We start from the raw sequence: 18,052 nt of genomic DNA, 5'->3' as shown, positions 1-18,052 counted from the left end.
CTCTTGCTGTTCTGGCTTCTGGGATAGCTGTGCAGCCTGCATTCGCTCCATAAGACGCACACACATTTCCCCTTACTTTTTAGAAGGGAAAAAGTGAATCTTATAGAGCAAAAAATACGGTAATAAAAATTTACTTGGGAAAAAAAATAACAAAGAAAAGAATACCAGTGTTCTCGGATTATGAAGTCTAGTTCCAGATTTGCCAAGTTCATGTCATGACAAAGGCCATCTTGAAAATGATAGCTTTGCTTTATTTGTAATAAAAAAATGCCAAATCCATTATTATTATTATTATTATTATTATTATTATTATTATTATTGCATTTAATTGTACTCCACCATTTTCCCTGATGGGACTCAAGGAGGCTTACAGATAAAAACAAGAATATAGAAAAATTGACCATTAAAATACAAGTAAACACTGCTAGAATTAAAACTATATAAACTCTGCTTAATCCATACAAATAATTATGAGCCTTCTGGGTTCACCTCGGCAAGAAGGAACGGAGCCACTGTAAAACAGTCCCATCCCAGCCAGGCGGCCCAGAAGGTTACCATGGTTGATGGTATCGAAATCCGCCAAGAGGTCCAGCAGAACAGAGACACCTTCCTCCTGTCCAGTTCCCAACATAAGTCACCCACCAAGGTGACCAAAGCCATTTCTGTCCCACAGCCAGGCCTGAAGCCGGATGGACATGGGTCTCGAGAATCTTTCTCCTCCAGAAAGCACTGGAGCTGAGATGCCACCACACACTTTAATTCCTTCCCTCAAAAGGGATGTTGGAAACTGGCTGATAACTATCCAATACAGTGAGATTCAGGAAGGGCTTTTTCAACAGAAGTTTTTTAACTGCCTCCTTTAGGTGCCCTGGAATGCTTTCTTATTCTAAGGAGGCACCTTCGCCCCCTCTGCCAGCCCTCCGCTCGCCCTTTGTTTTTTGCTTTTTTTAACATAATTTATAATTTATTTAACATAATTATTACAAAATATAAGCAAAATATTGCAAATACATATATACATACATACTGTATTTCAGATAAGCACACATATAAAAAAGAACAAAAGAGAAAAAAGCAAGAAAAGAAAAAAGAAAGAGAAAAAGAAGAAGAAAAATTGGAAGAATTTCTTCCAAATTTATTCTACAAATATCTCAATAATAAAATTCATTGACCGACTTCCATCGCTTACACTGCACTTCCTAAATACATTTTAAGCAAGATTGTATCTGTTATTCCGTATTTTCCCCATACCATCTCACACAAATATTCTAATCAATAAGTTTTCTAAATCTTTCATAAATCTATTCTAAACACAACCAATACCTTACATTTAATCTTTGTCTACATAAAGAATCATTTGAACATTTCCATTGTTTCTGGATTATATTTTTTGGCCTTCACTCGCCCTTTGGATGAGCCAGTAAGGGAAAGGATCAAGCGCACATGTGGCGGCTCTCACATTTCCCAAGGATCCTGCCCACATCCTCGGGCGGCACAAATTGGAAAGCATCCATTAACACAGGACAAGCAAGAGGCCAAAGTTACACCCACCGGACCTGTATCAACTGCAGCGTCCAAGTCAGAGCAATTTTGTCAACAAAATGTCTGGAGGTTCTAGCCTTTATCAAAATCCCAAATGATGTGTCATTTTCTCCATTATACCTCTTTTCCAGAGGGAATCATACCCAGTAAGATCACAGAATCATTGGGTTGGATCTCCTGGTCCAACCCCCTGCAACACAGGAATACACAGCAGTCCCAACCTTGGCGTTATCAACACCACGCTCTAACCAACTGAGCAATCCAATAATTTGAACTTCACTTTCAACGTTAAGTCAGGGTGGATTTGATTTAAATCAAATCTATTTAAATCACGATTTAAATCACTAGTCAGTAAGACTTGGTTTAAATCTTTTTTATTATTATTTTACAGAAAGACTCATTCTCGCTGGTATAATCTTAATATTTACAACCGAGGCATGACGATACTGAGCCAGCTGGACCTCAATGGTCTGACTTCGAATATGGAACCTTTCTATGCTAATGAATACTGTAATTTTTAAATAATCCTATTAATTCAGCACTTTATTCAGAAACATGAGGACTAGAACCTTGACGTTACTTTTAGGGGTAGCTCAGGGAAGACGCTTCTGCTTTGCATGCAGAAAGCCCCAGTTTCAATCCCCGACAGAATCTCTAAGCAAGGTCTTGCATGTGCCCTGTCTGAATTCCTGGAGAGCTGCGGCTGCCAGTCAGTGTAGGCAATATTGCACTAGATGGACTGAGGGTCTGTCTCACTAGGAGGCAGCTTCTTACGTCACAACATGACTTGGCCGAAATGGTTTCAGCCAAGGTTCTCCCGCTTATGCCCCAGGAGGAATCTGCTTGCCTTGAGCGGCCAAGGCAACATGACAGCATCGTTGGTAAAGATAGCCCTGTCACTCACAATCAGCGGGATGCAAACAAAGCTCTCCCAGTGACTCAGCAGGGCACAAGGAGGGTGCAAACCACAAGCTCGATGCCAGCAAGCGCAGCCCAGAAGCAAAGAAAATCCACTCGGACACGCACAATGCTCGGCCATGTCCTAGCTGCAGGTCTCTTGTCCGAACGAGCGGTGAGCTACCAGTGGCAGGCTTTTATTGAGCCATGCTAACAGGCTGGTAGGTATTTTTGCAAGATGCTATATACACCTGTGGTTCCCAAACCTTTTCAAGCCATCACTCCCTTGCAGAGCATTTTGTACCTGGATGGGCGCCAGGATGGCGGCGGACGTCTCCACCATCTGGAGACGCACGCTTAGAGATCCTTGGATCTTGACTGTTTTTGCATATCAGCAACACATCCTGTAGAACTCAGTCCGCTATATTTTATCTTGAGAGTCCCATGGACTGCAAGAAGATCAAACCTCTCCATTCTGAAGGAAATCAGCCCTGAGTGCTCACTGGAAGGACAGATCCTGAAGCTGAGGCTCCAAGACTTTGGCCACCTCATGAGAAGAGAAGACTCCCTGGAAAAGACCCTGATGTTGGGAAAGATGGAGGGCACAAGGAGAAGGAGTGCCTGGCGTGCTCTGGTCCATGGGGTCACGAAGAGTCGGACACAACTAAACAACAACAATATTTTATCTGCACAATCACAATGAATTTCAAGAACCAAAAAGTTGCATTGAAAAATACGACTTTCAAGCCATCTGGCCCCCAAATGGGAACTAGGCCTTCCGTTTTGGCGACTGTAACCCTGGTTTAAGGAGCCATTTGGCCCCTGGCTTATATATCTGAGTTTCTAACACTGCTCCCTTGGTTCCATAAACTCGCCCCCAATGCCCACTAACCTGTGAAAAGCATTATTCAGAATACGACCCACCAAGGAAGTTAGTAACACAATAAAATTCAAAGTAGTAATGATCAATTGCACATTTATTCAATATCCAATGAAAAATATTTAACTAACTGTTGAAAATGGATGAGCTTCCTAGAGAATCACACACAAACACCAAAGAGAGTAGCGCCACACACTTTGGGAATTCTTGCTATAAGTATATACTATATGGCTTGGGTCCCAAACTGTCTGATGGACCGGATCTCGCTACACAAGCCTGCCTGGGCTTTGAGCAATTCTGCTTCAGAAGGCGCTTCCTGCTCTGTGTTTCTGGCTGAGTCTGTGTTCTGAGCACTTCTGCACAGAACTTCTGAGCATGCCGCCTCTTCAGAAAGGAGTCTCTGTGTGAAAGAGGGACTCCTCCAGAGACCCAACGAGTAGACGGAAAAGCCTACAGCACGGGGAACAACCGGATCAATCATATCCGAGCAAGGGGACATGATCCGAGTCAGCCGATCGAGCAAATGGCATGTAGTGAGCCTATTTAATACCTAGCAGATGCGTTTGAAAGCTGGCGCACCTTGATATTACGTCAGACCTTGAAAAGCATGTGTCAATTCCCTCCCCCCTCTCTGCATCCACACACATAGAGCCAGTGTGGCATAGTGGTTAGAGCAGGCATAGGCAAACTCCGGCCCTCCAGATGTTTGGGACTACAATTCCCACCATCCCTGACCACTGGTCCTATTAGCTAGGAGTGATGGGAATTATAATCCCAAACATCTGGAGGGCCAGAGTTTGCCTATGCCTGGGTTAGAGTGCTGGACTAGGGTCTGGGAGGTCAGGTTCGAATCTCCACTCAGCCATGGAGCTCACTCATGGCCTGGCCTACCTTACAGGGTAGTTGTGAGGCTATAATTGGGGGTGGGGAGAACTATGTATGCCTCCTTGAGCTGCTTAGAGGAAAGAATTTGGGAAATAAATGCAGAAAACACACAGAAAGCTGAAGTCACCGGGAGCCGAGAGGGTGGTCTCACAATTCAAATTCAACCCTGACTGAAGTTGGGTTGGGAAGTCTTCTTCCTCTGAGCATCAGTGCCAAACTCTTGCCCCTGTTTCCTCGCCAGTTCATCCAAGCATCCTACAGGAAACCTGTTCTGCTCTCTCTTCTCAAGAGTATAGAATCAAACTGTGGCCCTCCCTGTTGCTGCATCTTAGGAGTACACACCAAGCTGTGGCTGCAGCGTCCTTTAAGGGGTGGGTGGATAAACCAATCCTGTAACCAGAAGACATATAATCCTGGGTCTCTCCACCCACAATTTCCTCTCAATAGCCACAAGGGCTCGCAATCGTCTCTTTAAAAAAATGAAATCCTCAGCAATACTTCAGCTGCTTCCTCCAAAAGCCACATTCTGAAGTTTCTCCCTCGCTCACACACAATTCCCATCTGTACACACGATGAACCTTCAGCCTATCTCCTCCAAATCCATTATTTTAAACTCAACCATATGGCGGCCCAAGGACTTCAACCTTTCGAATTAATCTGCTCCAGACGACACTGGAGGCTTTCGAAAATGAGCACTGCGGCACATACCATAGGAAACTCAAGTTCAAGTCAAAATAGGTAGCCTCCGACGACACCGGAGGGGGGGGGGAGAACAGGAGAGAGAATTCAGGAAGCCAGCCTTCTGGAAGACTGGCCTCAAATCAATGGAAGGGTTGAGCCTGGCCTCTGAGAAAAGGACCCAACAAATCCGCTTTATTAAGGATGATCAAAGGCAGGGAGAAAAAGTGCAAACAGGCACCAATAATATTTTCCTTGACATGTGCTTGACTACTTCCTCGAAAAACCACAGCGTCATCTTGGGCTGACAAGACACAATCAGACATCAGTTAACTGTTATGGAGAGATGTGCTCTTAATCGCCTACGAAGATCTGGGAGAATTAGAAAGTTTTCTGCAGGCATTGAGAAGTTGGCACAGAAGGCGACTGCTAAATATCTAGTGGCAGAGCGTTCCACAGGATTGGGCCAATAGTGCCAAAGGCTCGGATTCTTGTTGTTGCCAAATGTGCCTCACCGACTCGGGGAACGAGGGTCCAGGAAGTCACCAAGCTGGACCTAAATTGTTCGGGCCTTGCAAATTAATACAAGGACCTTGAACCTTGCACTACGGTAATTTCAAAAATTAGAAATTATACAATGCTTTCAAAGTACCTCCTGTAGCTTCCTTACATTCCTTAGCATCATCCTTGACAGGTAGGCCAGAATTATCATCCCCAGGGCTCAATGCCAAGACCGAGACCAAGAGACTGTGTAGCCTGCCAAGGTTGACCTGACCAGTTTATGGCAGAAATGAGATTCGATTCAAGGTTGTAGTTTTAGCTTCCTTTTGGACCTGAAAATGACAGCCAGGTAGAACTGCCTCCACCAAGTCTTCATTATTACACCCCACATTTCCCCTCCTCTCCTCTGTTCAAATTACAGTGGTACCTCAGGTTAAGAACTTAATTTGTTCTGGAGGTCCGTTCTTGACCTGAAACTGTTCTTAACCTTAGGTACCACTTTAGCTAATGGGACCTCCCGCTGCCGCCGCACGATTTCTGTTCTCATCCTGAAGCAAAGTTCTTAACCCGAGGTACTATTTCTGGGATAGCGGAGTCTATAACCTGAAGCGTCTCTAACCTGAGGTACCACTGTAGAGCCAAACAAACCAGGGATTCTTTAGCTACCATTTCTGCACTGCAGGGGGTTGGACTAGATCATGGGTCGGCAACCTAAGGTCCGTGGGCCAGATCAGGCCCAACTGCCTTCTAGATTCGGCCCGTGGACTGGCCGGGAATTGCCATGTGGATCGCCAGCACGCGTTCTTTCCCTCTCCCTCACATGGCGGCGCTTTTCTCCTCAGAGACGGAGCAATCCTGTCCCACGCCGGGCCCCGTCGATGGCGGGAGTTGGCTTACCCGCCTCAGCAGGGCGGCGATCTGAAGGGGGCGCACAACACCGGCTGCTGCTGCGTTTTCCTCCTGCTCCTCCTCCCTCTCCCTCCATCTGCCAACCCTTCCTTCCTTCTCCGTGCCGCTTCCTCACACGCTTTCTTCGTTGCTGCCTTCTTCCCTCCTTTATTCCTCCCATGGTGTTCAGGCGAGTCATTGCGGTGGCTGCAGCCACTGCTTGCAGGTTAGCGGGCGGCTCTGTCTTCTTCTCTGCGGTGCCTCTCAGGAAGCAGCAGCAGGTAGTGGGTAAAAGCTCTGGCGACGCCCCGGTTCCCCTACCTCTACCCACGGATCCTCCGCTGGGGCTGCTGCTTCTGTTTTCGCTGGCTAACACAGCCTCCTACCCCGCCACAGCGCCTGCCTGGCTGGAGAAGCCCAACTGCAGCTATTGGGACAACTGAGACAGGTAAAGCGAAGCATCTTCAGGCCTCTTTGCGGGCGGGCGAAAATCGTTCATTATTTTTTTCCTTCAAAATATAGTCCAGCTCCCCACAAGGTCTGAGGGACAGTGGACCAGCCCCCTGCTGCAAAAGTTTGCCGACCCCTGGACTAGATGACCCTCGGGGTCCCTTGCAACTCTACAATTCTGGGTTTTCTGGGTTTTCCCAGCCACTCTGGGCGGCTTCCAACAGAATATTAAAATACAGTAGTCTGTTAAACATTAAAAGCTTCCCTAAAGAGGGCTGCCTTCAGATGTCTTCTAAAAGTCTGGTAGTTGTTTTTCTTTGACATCTGGTGGGAGGGCGTTCCACAGGGCAGGTGCCACCACTGAGAAGGCCCTCTGCCTGGTTCCCTGTAACTTGGCTTCTCGCAGCAGGAGAACCTCCAGAAGGTCCTCGGCTGTAGCAAGTCAGAGGTGTCACGCGGTGCGGTCCGCTGGGGCTGTACAATGCCAGGATGCAAAAGGGGAGAGGTCACCTGCTCTGGCTTAATAGCTACAGGGTTTTCACTCTCCCAAACAGCCCCTTCCGCCAGCACCCGTGGCACATCACCGAAGCAAATACTGCTCCAAGGTTGCATGCAGCATGGCCCTCCTGTGTTCAGGCTTAGGAACTCACAGGCGCTCCAATTCACAGGTTGCAGACACCCTGCTTATAAATAGCTCAATTTAGTCAGGTCTTCAAGGTGCTTTGTCATATGGCGAGGGCGGGAGAAGCTGAATCCCTAGCTCACGGGGCCATCGTGTTTTGTCAAATACCTCATCAGGGCTAATTACACCAAGTCTCCTGGATTAACGAGGAATCAGCGAGGGTGTCCTGCGTCCATTTCTCTTTTTTAAGAGACAGGGACACTGAGGCAGCAGTGACGAGTCATTCCTCAGGCATGAGGCAGGGCCAACCAAGTATGACTTAATGCAGCCGAGGCTGGAAAAAATATTTCTAGGATTACACGTAGATGATTGTTAACCTTCTGCAGGGGAAGGGCGGAAAGTTCAGCAGCTTAGCATGTGCTTTGAATACAGGAGGTCCCAAGTTCAATGCGCGGCGGCTGCAGGTGGGGCTGAGACTGTTCCCCGACCGAAAATCTGGAGAGCCAATCAGCGCAGAAAATACTGAGCTAAATGGATCAAGGGTGTGACATGGAATAAGGCAGGGACCTCTGTTCCTGTTTAAACCGGCCCTTTCTTCAGAACCATGAGGACTAGAATCTTAGTTCGTTTTTTAAAAAAGGGAGCAGCTATATTTCAGTGGCAGAGCATGTGCTTTGCTCGAAGAGGGTCCTGGGTTCAGTTCCCAAGCAGCTCCAGGCAGGGCTGAGAGTTGTGCCCCTGCTCGAAAACCAGGAGAGCTGCTGCCAGTCAGTGTTGGCCATACCGAGGTAGATAAGAGTGGTGATCTGACTCAGTGTAAGGCAACTTCCTGTGTCCTTAAAGGGAAGGGCTGGGGCTCATTGGCAGGGGGTCCGCTTTGCAGGCAGAAAGTTCAGTCCCTGGGGCCTCCAGAGGGGGCTACGAACGCCCCACCTGTCAGCATTGATGATAATGGGCCTGACAGATGGGAGGGTCTGACTCTGTATAAGGAGACCTGCTGCGTCAAATGCCCACATTCACTTTACGAATGCTGCAGAGGGGGGCTTCTGTCTGCACCACACCCATTCCAGTTCTGATTAAACCATTTACTGAAGAACTAACATTACAACTTATGCCACTACACTTTTTTGGTGGGGTGGGATCCTAAGAGGCATGGGGGCAGCAGCGAGGCACTGGAGGTGCAAATTATTGTTGTTGATATTCTTTATTATTATTATCAGACTTTGAAAAGCAGGCATCACTGGAACCATTTATCCATTTTTGCTGAATTACCGTATTTTTTCGTGTATAAGATGCCCCATTTTTAGGGACTCCAATTTAGGAAAATAGTGGGGAGATTGCCCCATGTATAAGACGACCCACAGTTTTTCACATAATTTTTAAGTTAAAAAACCCTAGTCTTATACAAGGAAAAGTACAGTAATTAAATTAAATGTTTTAATTGGATTTTGAATAAACGCGCAATTAAGCGTTACTGTTTTGAATTTTGTTGTGTTGTTATCTTCCATCGTGGGTCATGCAAATTGCTACTCAGAAAAATGCTTTTTAGGGTGTGGGTGGCCCTGAAAAAGTTTAGGGACCTCTGGCCTCCACCACTAGCATTCCTTGTAGGGGCAAGCTAGAAAGAGATGCTGTGGTCATCCACTGCAATAAAGAAATACATGCAGTTTCTCATCAGCAATCCTGCAGGTTTCACACACATGCAAAGAGATTTTTAAAGCACAAGGATTTCTTTCCATCAAGTAAGATTTTCCAGGGTGCAAAGAGGCATATATGCAGAATTCCAGTTGCCTTAAACTCAGCACCAAAATAAAAAAAAAGCAGTTACACTGATACAATTCCATATAAATCTGCCTGTTGCTACAATTCATAAGTCACGTTTCATGACACCATACAGGGCGGAGGAGGCAAGAGCAGAGTGTATTTTCCCCCCTCCATGGCCCTCCCCCACCTCCAAATCACTACTCAATGACACTTATTATCTGTGTCAGACTTAGAACAAGTGACGCATATACCCAAGAGTCGGGGCTTGTGTGCGTGTCCAAAATAGCCCAAACTATGTATCACAAAAAGGAAGAAGGGAGAAGTTGGTCATCTTACAATTGCAAAATAGAAATTCAAGGTGGCATTATTGACGGTAAACCCAAAAAGGGGAAAGAACTTGCAGGCATAAAATAAAATAGTAATAGTAATAATGATAACAATAATAATTTCTTTTTAAAAAATAATAATAATAATAATTTCCCACCCTTTGCCCCAAGGTCCAGGGCAGCTTACAACCATTAAAAGATTGAAAACAGCTTAAAGTAGTTTACAATCACAGAAATAAGGTGGGACTTAAAACTGCGCACCTCAAATGTCAAAAGCCAGGGCAAAGAGGTGCGTCTGTCTTCAGCAGTCAACCTTCTCCATATGATGAAGGTGCCAGACTCACCTCTGCGGGGTGAGGGAGGTCTTACAAAAAGTATCTTTTCTGGATCAAGCCAAAGTTTAGCACCCTGTGTCCCACAGTTGCCTATTATGGGATGTCTTAAAACATCAATTTGCCATTGTGGAAGGACATGCTCTTAACTGCCTGCACAAGCCTGGCAGAAAAGCTTTCAGCAGGAGTTTAAAATGTTGACGCAGAAGGCATCTGCCGAATGTCTAGTGGCAGAGCGTTCCACAGGACAGGGCCAAAGACACCGAAGGCTCAGTTTCTCGCTGCTGTCAAGCAAGCCTCGCCAACTGAGGGAATGACCGAATGCTCCTGCTGATGATCTCAGGCAGGGATGTCCAACAGGTCGACCGCGATCTACTAGTAGATCCTCAGGAGGTTTTCACAGATCGCGGTCGATCGCTGGCTCCCTTTCCTTAGCAATGAGCGACTTTCCCACTTTCTCCCTAAAAAAGCCTCAACAACTTTGACCTGAAACCCCCCCCCAAAAAAAAAGGGGTAGATCACGGCTAGTTTTTTATTCTGTGAGTAGATCGCAGTCTCTTAGGAGTTGGCTGTCCCTGATCTCAGAGGTCAAGCTGGGATAGAAGGGCTCAGGCCACCCCTGGACCTTAGCTGGTAAAGGTTTGGAAATTAATACAGTGGTACCTTGGTTCTCAAACTTAATCCGTTCCGGAAGTCCGTTCCAAAACCAAAGCGTTCCCAAACCAAGGCGCGCTTTCCCAAAGAAAGTAATGTAAAATGGATTAAACCGTTCCAGACTTTTAAAAACAACCCCTAAAAGAGCAATTTAACATGAATTTTACTATCTAACGAGACCATTGCTCCATAAAATGAAAGCAATAAACAATGTACTTCAGTCACACAATCAATCAATCAATCAATCAATCAGTAACTGGACTGGGTTCCACACAGTAACAAAAACGAAAAAAGAGCCGCAAAAACAAAAAAGCAAAATACCAAAAATAGACAGACCTCAGTGTAACACTCAAAACAGAAGTGTGGCACTCAAATCGGAAGCATAACAGTCAAAATGAAGCACGTTCAAGCATCCAAAAAAAGTTCGCGAACCGGAACACTTACTTCCGGGTTTGCAGTGTTTAGGTTCCAAGTTGTTTGAGTACCAAGGCGTTTGAGAACCAAGGTACTACTGTACAAAGACCCTGAACCCAGCTCAGTATTGAGGTAACACATCTAATTGTTTTTATATATACAATGTAATTTTATTGAATTTCCAAATTATTACGAACGGACTTCAAATAGTCACATTGTTTCGTGACTTCCCACGCAAACCTCTGCAGTGTTTTCGTTCTTAGGAAACATATTTAGGAAGCAAAGCTAAGAACCTTTTGAAATTGCCAACCTGCATATTTATTTGCAATAGACATTAGCACAGATTCACTGTTGCTTTTGTGGACGCTTTCCTGTAGGAAAACAAAGTGCTGGGAAAGTTCGCTGCCCCCACCCCTGTTTATGAGACTTCGGGAGGACCAACAACATCTTGTGGGCTTAGCTGCAAAGCTGCATGTTTTCCCTGCCTCAGTTTGCTTCACCCTCTTCTCAGCATCTTCTTGGCATGGGGAAGGAGGTCGCCTGACGCACCCTTCCCCACATTCCTGAGCACAGAGGAGGCCGCTCCCATAAGGCAACCATTTCTCCAGCTCAGGAGGACTACGAGTCTCCGCTCTCTCCTTTACAATCACATGCACAGAATTTCCCCCAAAAACTCCCTGCCAGATCACAGCGGATGGGGGGGGGGGGAATTCTGCTGATCAAGCTCACTGATCAAGAAGCAGCACTCACAATTCACCAGGCGCATTTTGCACTGGGCTACTAGCCACTTGGGAAGTGGGTGGCGCTGTGGGTTAAACCACAGAGCCTAGGACTTGCCGATCAGAAGGTCGGCGGTTCGAATCCCCGTGACAGGGTGAGCTCCTGTTGCTTGGTCCCTGCTCCTGCCAACCTAGCAGTTCAAAGGCACATCAAAGTGCAAGTAGATAAATAGGTACCACTCTGGTGGGAAGGTAAACGGCATTTCCATGCGCTGCTCTGGTACGCCAGAAGCGGCTTAGTCATGCTGGCCACATGACCCGGAAGCTGTACGCCGGCTCCCTCGGACAATAAAGCGAGATGAGCGCCGCAACCCCAGAGTCGGCCACGACTGGACCTAATGGTCAGGGGTCCCTTTACCTTTACCGGCCACTTGTGACCAAGTGAAGATGCCCAATGACCAGGATAGCACCTGGCGTCTCCACCATCTGGAGGTGCATACCTGGGGACCGTTGGATCTGGACTGTATTCACACATGAGCAACACATCCTGTAGAATTCTATACATTATCTTTTACCTGCACAGTTAGAATAAGGCTACCAGACGTCCCCGTTTCCCGGGGACAGTCCCCGGATTTACAAACCAGTCCCCTGACAAAATACTATCATTCCTACTGAAGTTGAAAAGTGTCCCCGGATTCACTGAAAAAAAAATCTGGTAACCTTAAGTTAGAATGAATTTCAGGAAACCAAAAAGCCGCACTGAAAAAATACGACTTCCGAGCCGTCTGGCCCAAAATGGCAACTAGGCATTCCGTTTTGGCGACTGCAACCCTGATTTAAGGAGCCATTTGGCGCCTACCTTATATATCTGAGTTTCTAACATTGCCGAGAAGGGAGAACTAGGACTCAGGTAGCTGATGCGGGGCCTTGCATATGTTCTGGACTCCCAGCAGCCCCAGGAACTAGCGTGGCCAAGGATCCAGGGGTGGTGTAGTGGTTTGAGTGCCGGACTAGGACCTGGGAGACTAGGGTTTTAAATCCCCGCTCTGCCATGAAGCCCACTGGGCATGACCTAGGGCCAGCCACTGTCTTTTCTCAGCCTAACCTACCTCGCAGGGTTGTTGTGGAGATTAAATGAGGGAGGGGGGAGAACCATGAAAGCTGCCTTGAGCTCCATGGACAAAAAGGTGGAATATTAATACAATCAATCAATCCTCAGGGATGGCAAGGGAAGATGCAGTCTAGGAAGATCTAGATGGCATCTGGAAGATACCTATAGCTGTAGCTGCTTTCAGGGAGAAAGGAGCGGGTGGTATTCCGGGCTCATTCTCTCCAGGTTTGTGGCAACCCCCACCTTCCACAGCATAGCAAAAGAAAAGGGGATTGGAGGAGCTGGGTCTCATTTCTCCAAGTCACCAGAGACAGTCTCTTCTTAGGGAAGGTCCGCAGCTCAGCTTACAATGTCCCTACAAAATCAGCCTTTAATTCACGAGGAGTAGAATCCGGCTTCATTCATTCAGTGGCAGACCATCTGCTTCGCATGAGGAGGTGGCACCCACATTCAGTCCCTGCTGGCTTGGACACCTGCTTGAAATCCTGGAGAGCAGCTGCCTGCTCGTGTAGGCAACACTGAGCTAGACATACCCATGGGTCCGAGTCAGCAGAAAGAAACTCTCTACGCTCCTTTCAATCAGCTTTTTTACTCAGAACCACGAGAACCGAGATCTTAAGGCGTGTTCCTGGACATTCTGGTCCCTGTCAGGGACTCAAGGTCTCAAGTAACCCCAGTGAAAGCTGTAAACTTAGGGGCAGAGGACCTACCTTCAACGAAATGGGTCGCAGGCTCAATCCCCACGGACATCGCCAGGTAGTAGTGGGGGCGGCACCCTGCCCCAAACCTTGGAGAGCCACCTCAGAAAATGTGGAGTTAGACAGGCCGACGATCCAACCCGGTGGGAAAGCAGCTTCGTACGTTCTCATCTTCCTACTACCAGAAAATTAATATTGCGGCTCGAGGCTCACGGAAACCAAATACAGCAGGAGCTTGAAATGCGAATACGGTGAGACAGAACGCCAAACTGAAGGCAGCTACCAACATCCTGGCATGGAAGTCTTAGAGGTTTTTTTTTTTAAAAAAAAAAAAAACAGCTCAGGTGTTGCCAGGAGGACAGAAGCTTGGCAGCTCAACCCTATATAGCCTGTTGCGGCAAGAGGAAGGTCTGTTGGGTTCAATGGGGCTTCCTCCCTCAGCGCCAGAATCACATGGAAGGCAGCGTGGAGAGATTACAAGAGTTTTGCTTCGAAAAGGGGGGGGGAGAGAGAGAGAGAGGATGACGACATTCAAGGAAGTACCGTATGTTCCAAACAACACATTCAACAGACAGACAGCCACGTGTTTCAGCCATTTGTAAACACCAGTTCATTCATGCTTATTTGCTCACCTCTGCATGGAGGTTCTTCACGGAATGAATTTAATCTGCTCCATGCAAACTCTTTTACACACACCCCTCTTTGAGTTACCGAAAGTCTTCTCTGTTCATAGCCCCTCTTCTTTGCACCCTTGAAGGTTAGGACCCAAACCAACGGATTCAGCTGGCAAAGTTTCTGAGTTCTTTTGACGGTGGAACAAACTACCTGGAAAGGTAGCAGACTCTCCTTTCTGGAAGCTTTTTAAACAGAGATTTAAATCCTTTTGGGGATTCGTTAGCTGAGATTCCTGTATCGTCATGGCTTGGACTAGATGACCTTTGGGGTACCTTCCAACTCTAGGATTCTACGGTTCTTCTCCTCCTTGGCGACCATCACTGGATCGTGAAGGATGATTGGATCTGCATCATGAAAGGCCATGTGCTATGGCTTGCAAAATCACCTCTACTGATCACCTGACCGATATGGCTCCTTTAGCGACTCTGACCATCGGGCCTCCTGAATCCACTTTATGCTTTTATTGCAAGGTTGAAGTCATTTTTGAAGCCATACAACCAATAATGGGGTGAAGCTGCTCCAGCTGGTATAAGACCCGATTGCAACACAATACGATCATCTTTATTGTCATTGTCCCATACATAACAACGAAATTGAAAATCAACACCAGACATTCAGAAACCAACAAGCCTGCTATCCCAGCTATCCCAGCCTGGTTAGCCCCCTAAAAATCCTGATTGTTGTTGATGTTTAGTCGTTTAGTCGTGTCCGACTCTTCATGACCCCCTGGACCAGAGCACACCAGGCACTCCTGTCTTCCACTGCCTCCCGCAGTTTGGTCAAACTCATGCTGGTAGCTTCGAGAACATTCTCCAACCATCTCGTCCTCTGCCGTCCCCTTCTCCTTGTGCCCTCCATCTTTCCCAACATCAGGGTCTTTTCCAGGGAGCCTTCTCTTCTCATGAGGTGGCCAAAGTCTTGGAGCCTCAGCTTCAGGATCTGTCCTTCCAGTGAGCACTCAGGGCTGATTTCCTTCAGAATGAATCGTTTTTATCTTCTTGCAGTCCATGGGACTCTCAAGAGTCTCCTCCAGCACCAGAATTCAAAAGCATCCATTCTTTGGCGATCAGCCTTCTTCATGGTCCAGCTCTCACTTCCATCCATCACTACTGGGAAAACCATAGCTTCAACTATACGGACCTTTGTCAGCAAGGTGGTGTCTCTGCTTTTTAATATGCTGTCTAAGTTTGCCTTTGCTGTTCTCTGATACCCCATAAAAACTCTGATACCCCATAATTAAATACAATAGACTCCCACAGAGACACAGTTAAACTATGGAACTCCTTCCATCAGGAGGCAGTGATAGCCACCAAGTAGGATGGCTTTAAAACAGGGTTAGGCAAATTCACGGAGGAGATGGCTACTAAACACCAGGTGCTGTAAACCGCAGGAGGGGAAAACGCTCTTGTGCTCAGACCCTGCTTGCTGGTTTCTTGGAAGAGGCATCTGGTTGGCCACTATGAGAAGAGGATGCTGGACTCGGTGGGTCTTTGGCCTGATCCAGCAGGCACTTCTTACGTCGCAGGCCCACATGGTAGAAGAGAAGCTGGAAGTCTACCTGCCTGCCAACACTTTGCCAAAGCACCGAAGCCCTGGCTCTGTCCCCAAGGATGCTGCAGGCTGATACCAGCCCTGGAAAATTGCACAACATATATACAGTACATATATTTATTATTAAACAGAAAAAGGCAGAGATTCCACTGGTGGGCAGTGGCAGTAACTTCAACTGCTCTTTTAAACCTCCATCACTCTTTCCCCTGGGCTTGCTTTAATGTGGTATATTGTTTTAACTGCATTGCTGTATTAAGTTCCTTGCAATTACCAATCTTACTCATCAGTAAAAATGCATTGACGGACGCTCGACCTGGCCTGGAAAAGACTGATGGGGCAGGCTCCCCGAGCCACTGAACAATATTCAACTACCACACACAGGTATACCTCAGCAGCACAACCGCAGACATATTGGCGCTTATAAGCCATCCTCTTGGCGACTGAACGGTCCATCAAGTGAATTAAAACACAAACCAAATCAAACATCAGTAAAATCCCTGATAAAATACCTGGCAAACCTTCCTAACTACAAGTGCCAGAGTCATTTAAAGCACATCCAGGAAGGACGCTTTTCAATCTCGGTAACAGCCAAAGCTTCCTGTAGTTGCTATATGAGGGGGACAGAAAGTTGTTTTGTATTTTTTTTTATGAATTGCATGTGCTTTTGGATCAATGTTCCAATGTTATAATGTGCTTATCTGGAGAGCCAATGTGGTATAGTAGGAGTGTTGGACTAGGAGAACCTGAAAGAGAAGAGTGAGAGACCTGGGTTCCGATCCCCACTCTGCCATGAAACTCACAGAGTGACCTTTGGCCAGTCATTCACTCCAGGCGTAGCAACTCAGATATATAATCTAATCACCAAACGGCACCTTAAACCTAAGTTGCAGTCACCACAATGGAATGTCTAGGCACCGTTCCCCCTGATGGTATTATTATTCTTGTTTCTATACCGCTTTATATTTTAAAGAACAAATCTCAAAGCAATTTACAACACATTAAAAAAAATCAAATAAAACAATCCAGAATAAAACTAACTCAAGCTTCAAAGAAAATATTTCAGATCCTTCTGTGACATTTTGCTTTTCCCAGTTGCCAACCTGGATCCAGAGATCGCCATGTGGCCACAACTGGGCCTGCGCCAGTCACAAAATGCACCTGGGCTGATTTTGAATGCTGCTCACTCTCAACCTAACCTACCCCATAGGGTTACTGTGAGGATAAAATGGGGTGGGGAGGAGAATTTTGCCACCTTGAGCTTGCTGGAGGAGATAATAATAATAATATTATAATTTATTATTTATACCCCGCCCATCTGGCTGGGCCTCCCCAGCCACTCTGGGCGGCTTCCATAGAAACCAAAAATACAGTAAAATCACACGTTAAAAACTTCCCTGAACAGGGCTGCCTTAAGATGTCTTCTGAATGTCAGGTAGTTGTTTATCGCTTTGACATCTGCTGGAAGGGCGTTCCACAGGGCGGGCGCAATAACATCAATAAAATATATTTATGTTTATAAATATGGAGACCCTTCAGTAACAAGGGACTACCAGATCTAACAAACAATAAATAAGTAAATAACCCCACATTTTTTACTCAGGGATGGAAGACCACCTGCAATTAGGTCTTGCAGACCCTAGCAGGAAGGACATTCCACAAAGCAGGTACCCTGATAGAAAAAGTCAGGTTCCGTAAAGGGACGCTGTGCAGAGCCTACCCAATGGAGCCAAGAGAAAGGGCGGTAGCTCAGCGACAGGGCAATTGCTTGGCATGCAGAAGGAACCAGAGCTCAGTTCCTGAAGGCACCTCCAAGTAGAATTGGGGACGCCCCCGCGATCAGAAATGCCGCAAAACCATTGCCTCTCAGCATAGTAGGAAATACGAAGCTAGATGGCCCAAAGGTGTGGCTCAGTATAAAGGAAGCTTCCTCTGGTTCCCTAGAAATAGCGCTTCTAGTTCTCATGGTTTTGTATGAAGGGCTCATTTAAACAGAAAGGGCTGTGACTCAGTGGCAGAACACATGTGTCACACACGGGAGTCGTCCACCACCTTCTGTCGAACAGCTCTTACCGTCCAGAAGTGCCTCCTAATGTTCAGCTGGAATCTCCTTTCTCGATAAGTCCATCAGTTCGGGCCCTACCCTCTTGGGACAATCTAGCCCTGATATGCAGCAGAGGAGCTGCTGGTTCTCTGGAGCTAAGGTCACAGGCTTTGTTTCGCACAGGGACGTCCCTCGCGGAGGAACAGGGCTTGGCTGTGGCAGGCACTTACCTGCCGAAGGCACAGAAATCTCGCCAGCCAAGCCCTGAGATTGCATCACTCCAGGTTAGTCACATCCATCAGAATCAAAGTCCGTGGACTTATCGCGGCAGAAGGTGAGGATGCATTCCCTGCCAGTGGGGAGCTTTTAAGAAATGCCAGCCAGCACCTAGGAAGGCCCAGCCATCTCATCGTGAAGCTGCTTA

General features: G+C 46.8%; 1 protein-coding gene across 3 annotated transcripts in view; it reads right to left on the bottom strand.

Moving 5' to 3' along the window:
• OTUD7B (OTU deubiquitinase 7B) overlaps positions 1-18,052 on the bottom strand; it is a 53,887-nt gene that overhangs the window by 26,247 nt on the left and 9,588 nt on the right. Inside the window, exon 1 of one of the 3 annotated variants that reach the window (XM_079957967.1) lies at positions 13,374-14,563. The exons of the other annotated variants lie outside the window; for them this stretch is intronic. Within the exon in view, the coding sequence (XP_079814093.1) occupies positions 13,374-13,532 (159 nt within the window). The 5' untranslated portion in view covers positions 13,533-14,563. Of the gene's footprint in view, positions 1-13,373; positions 14,564-18,052 lie in introns of those variants that run through there. 3 annotated transcript variants of the gene reach the window in all.

This window comes from Podarcis cretensis (genome assembly GCF_951804945.1).
Source record: "Podarcis cretensis genome assembly, chromosome: 16".
NCBI classification, from domain to species: Eukaryota; Metazoa; Chordata; class Lepidosauria; order Squamata; family Lacertidae; genus Podarcis; species Podarcis cretensis.
The sequence above is the reverse complement of the archived record's forward strand: the minus strand, read 5'-3'. Positions and strand labels throughout refer to the sequence as shown.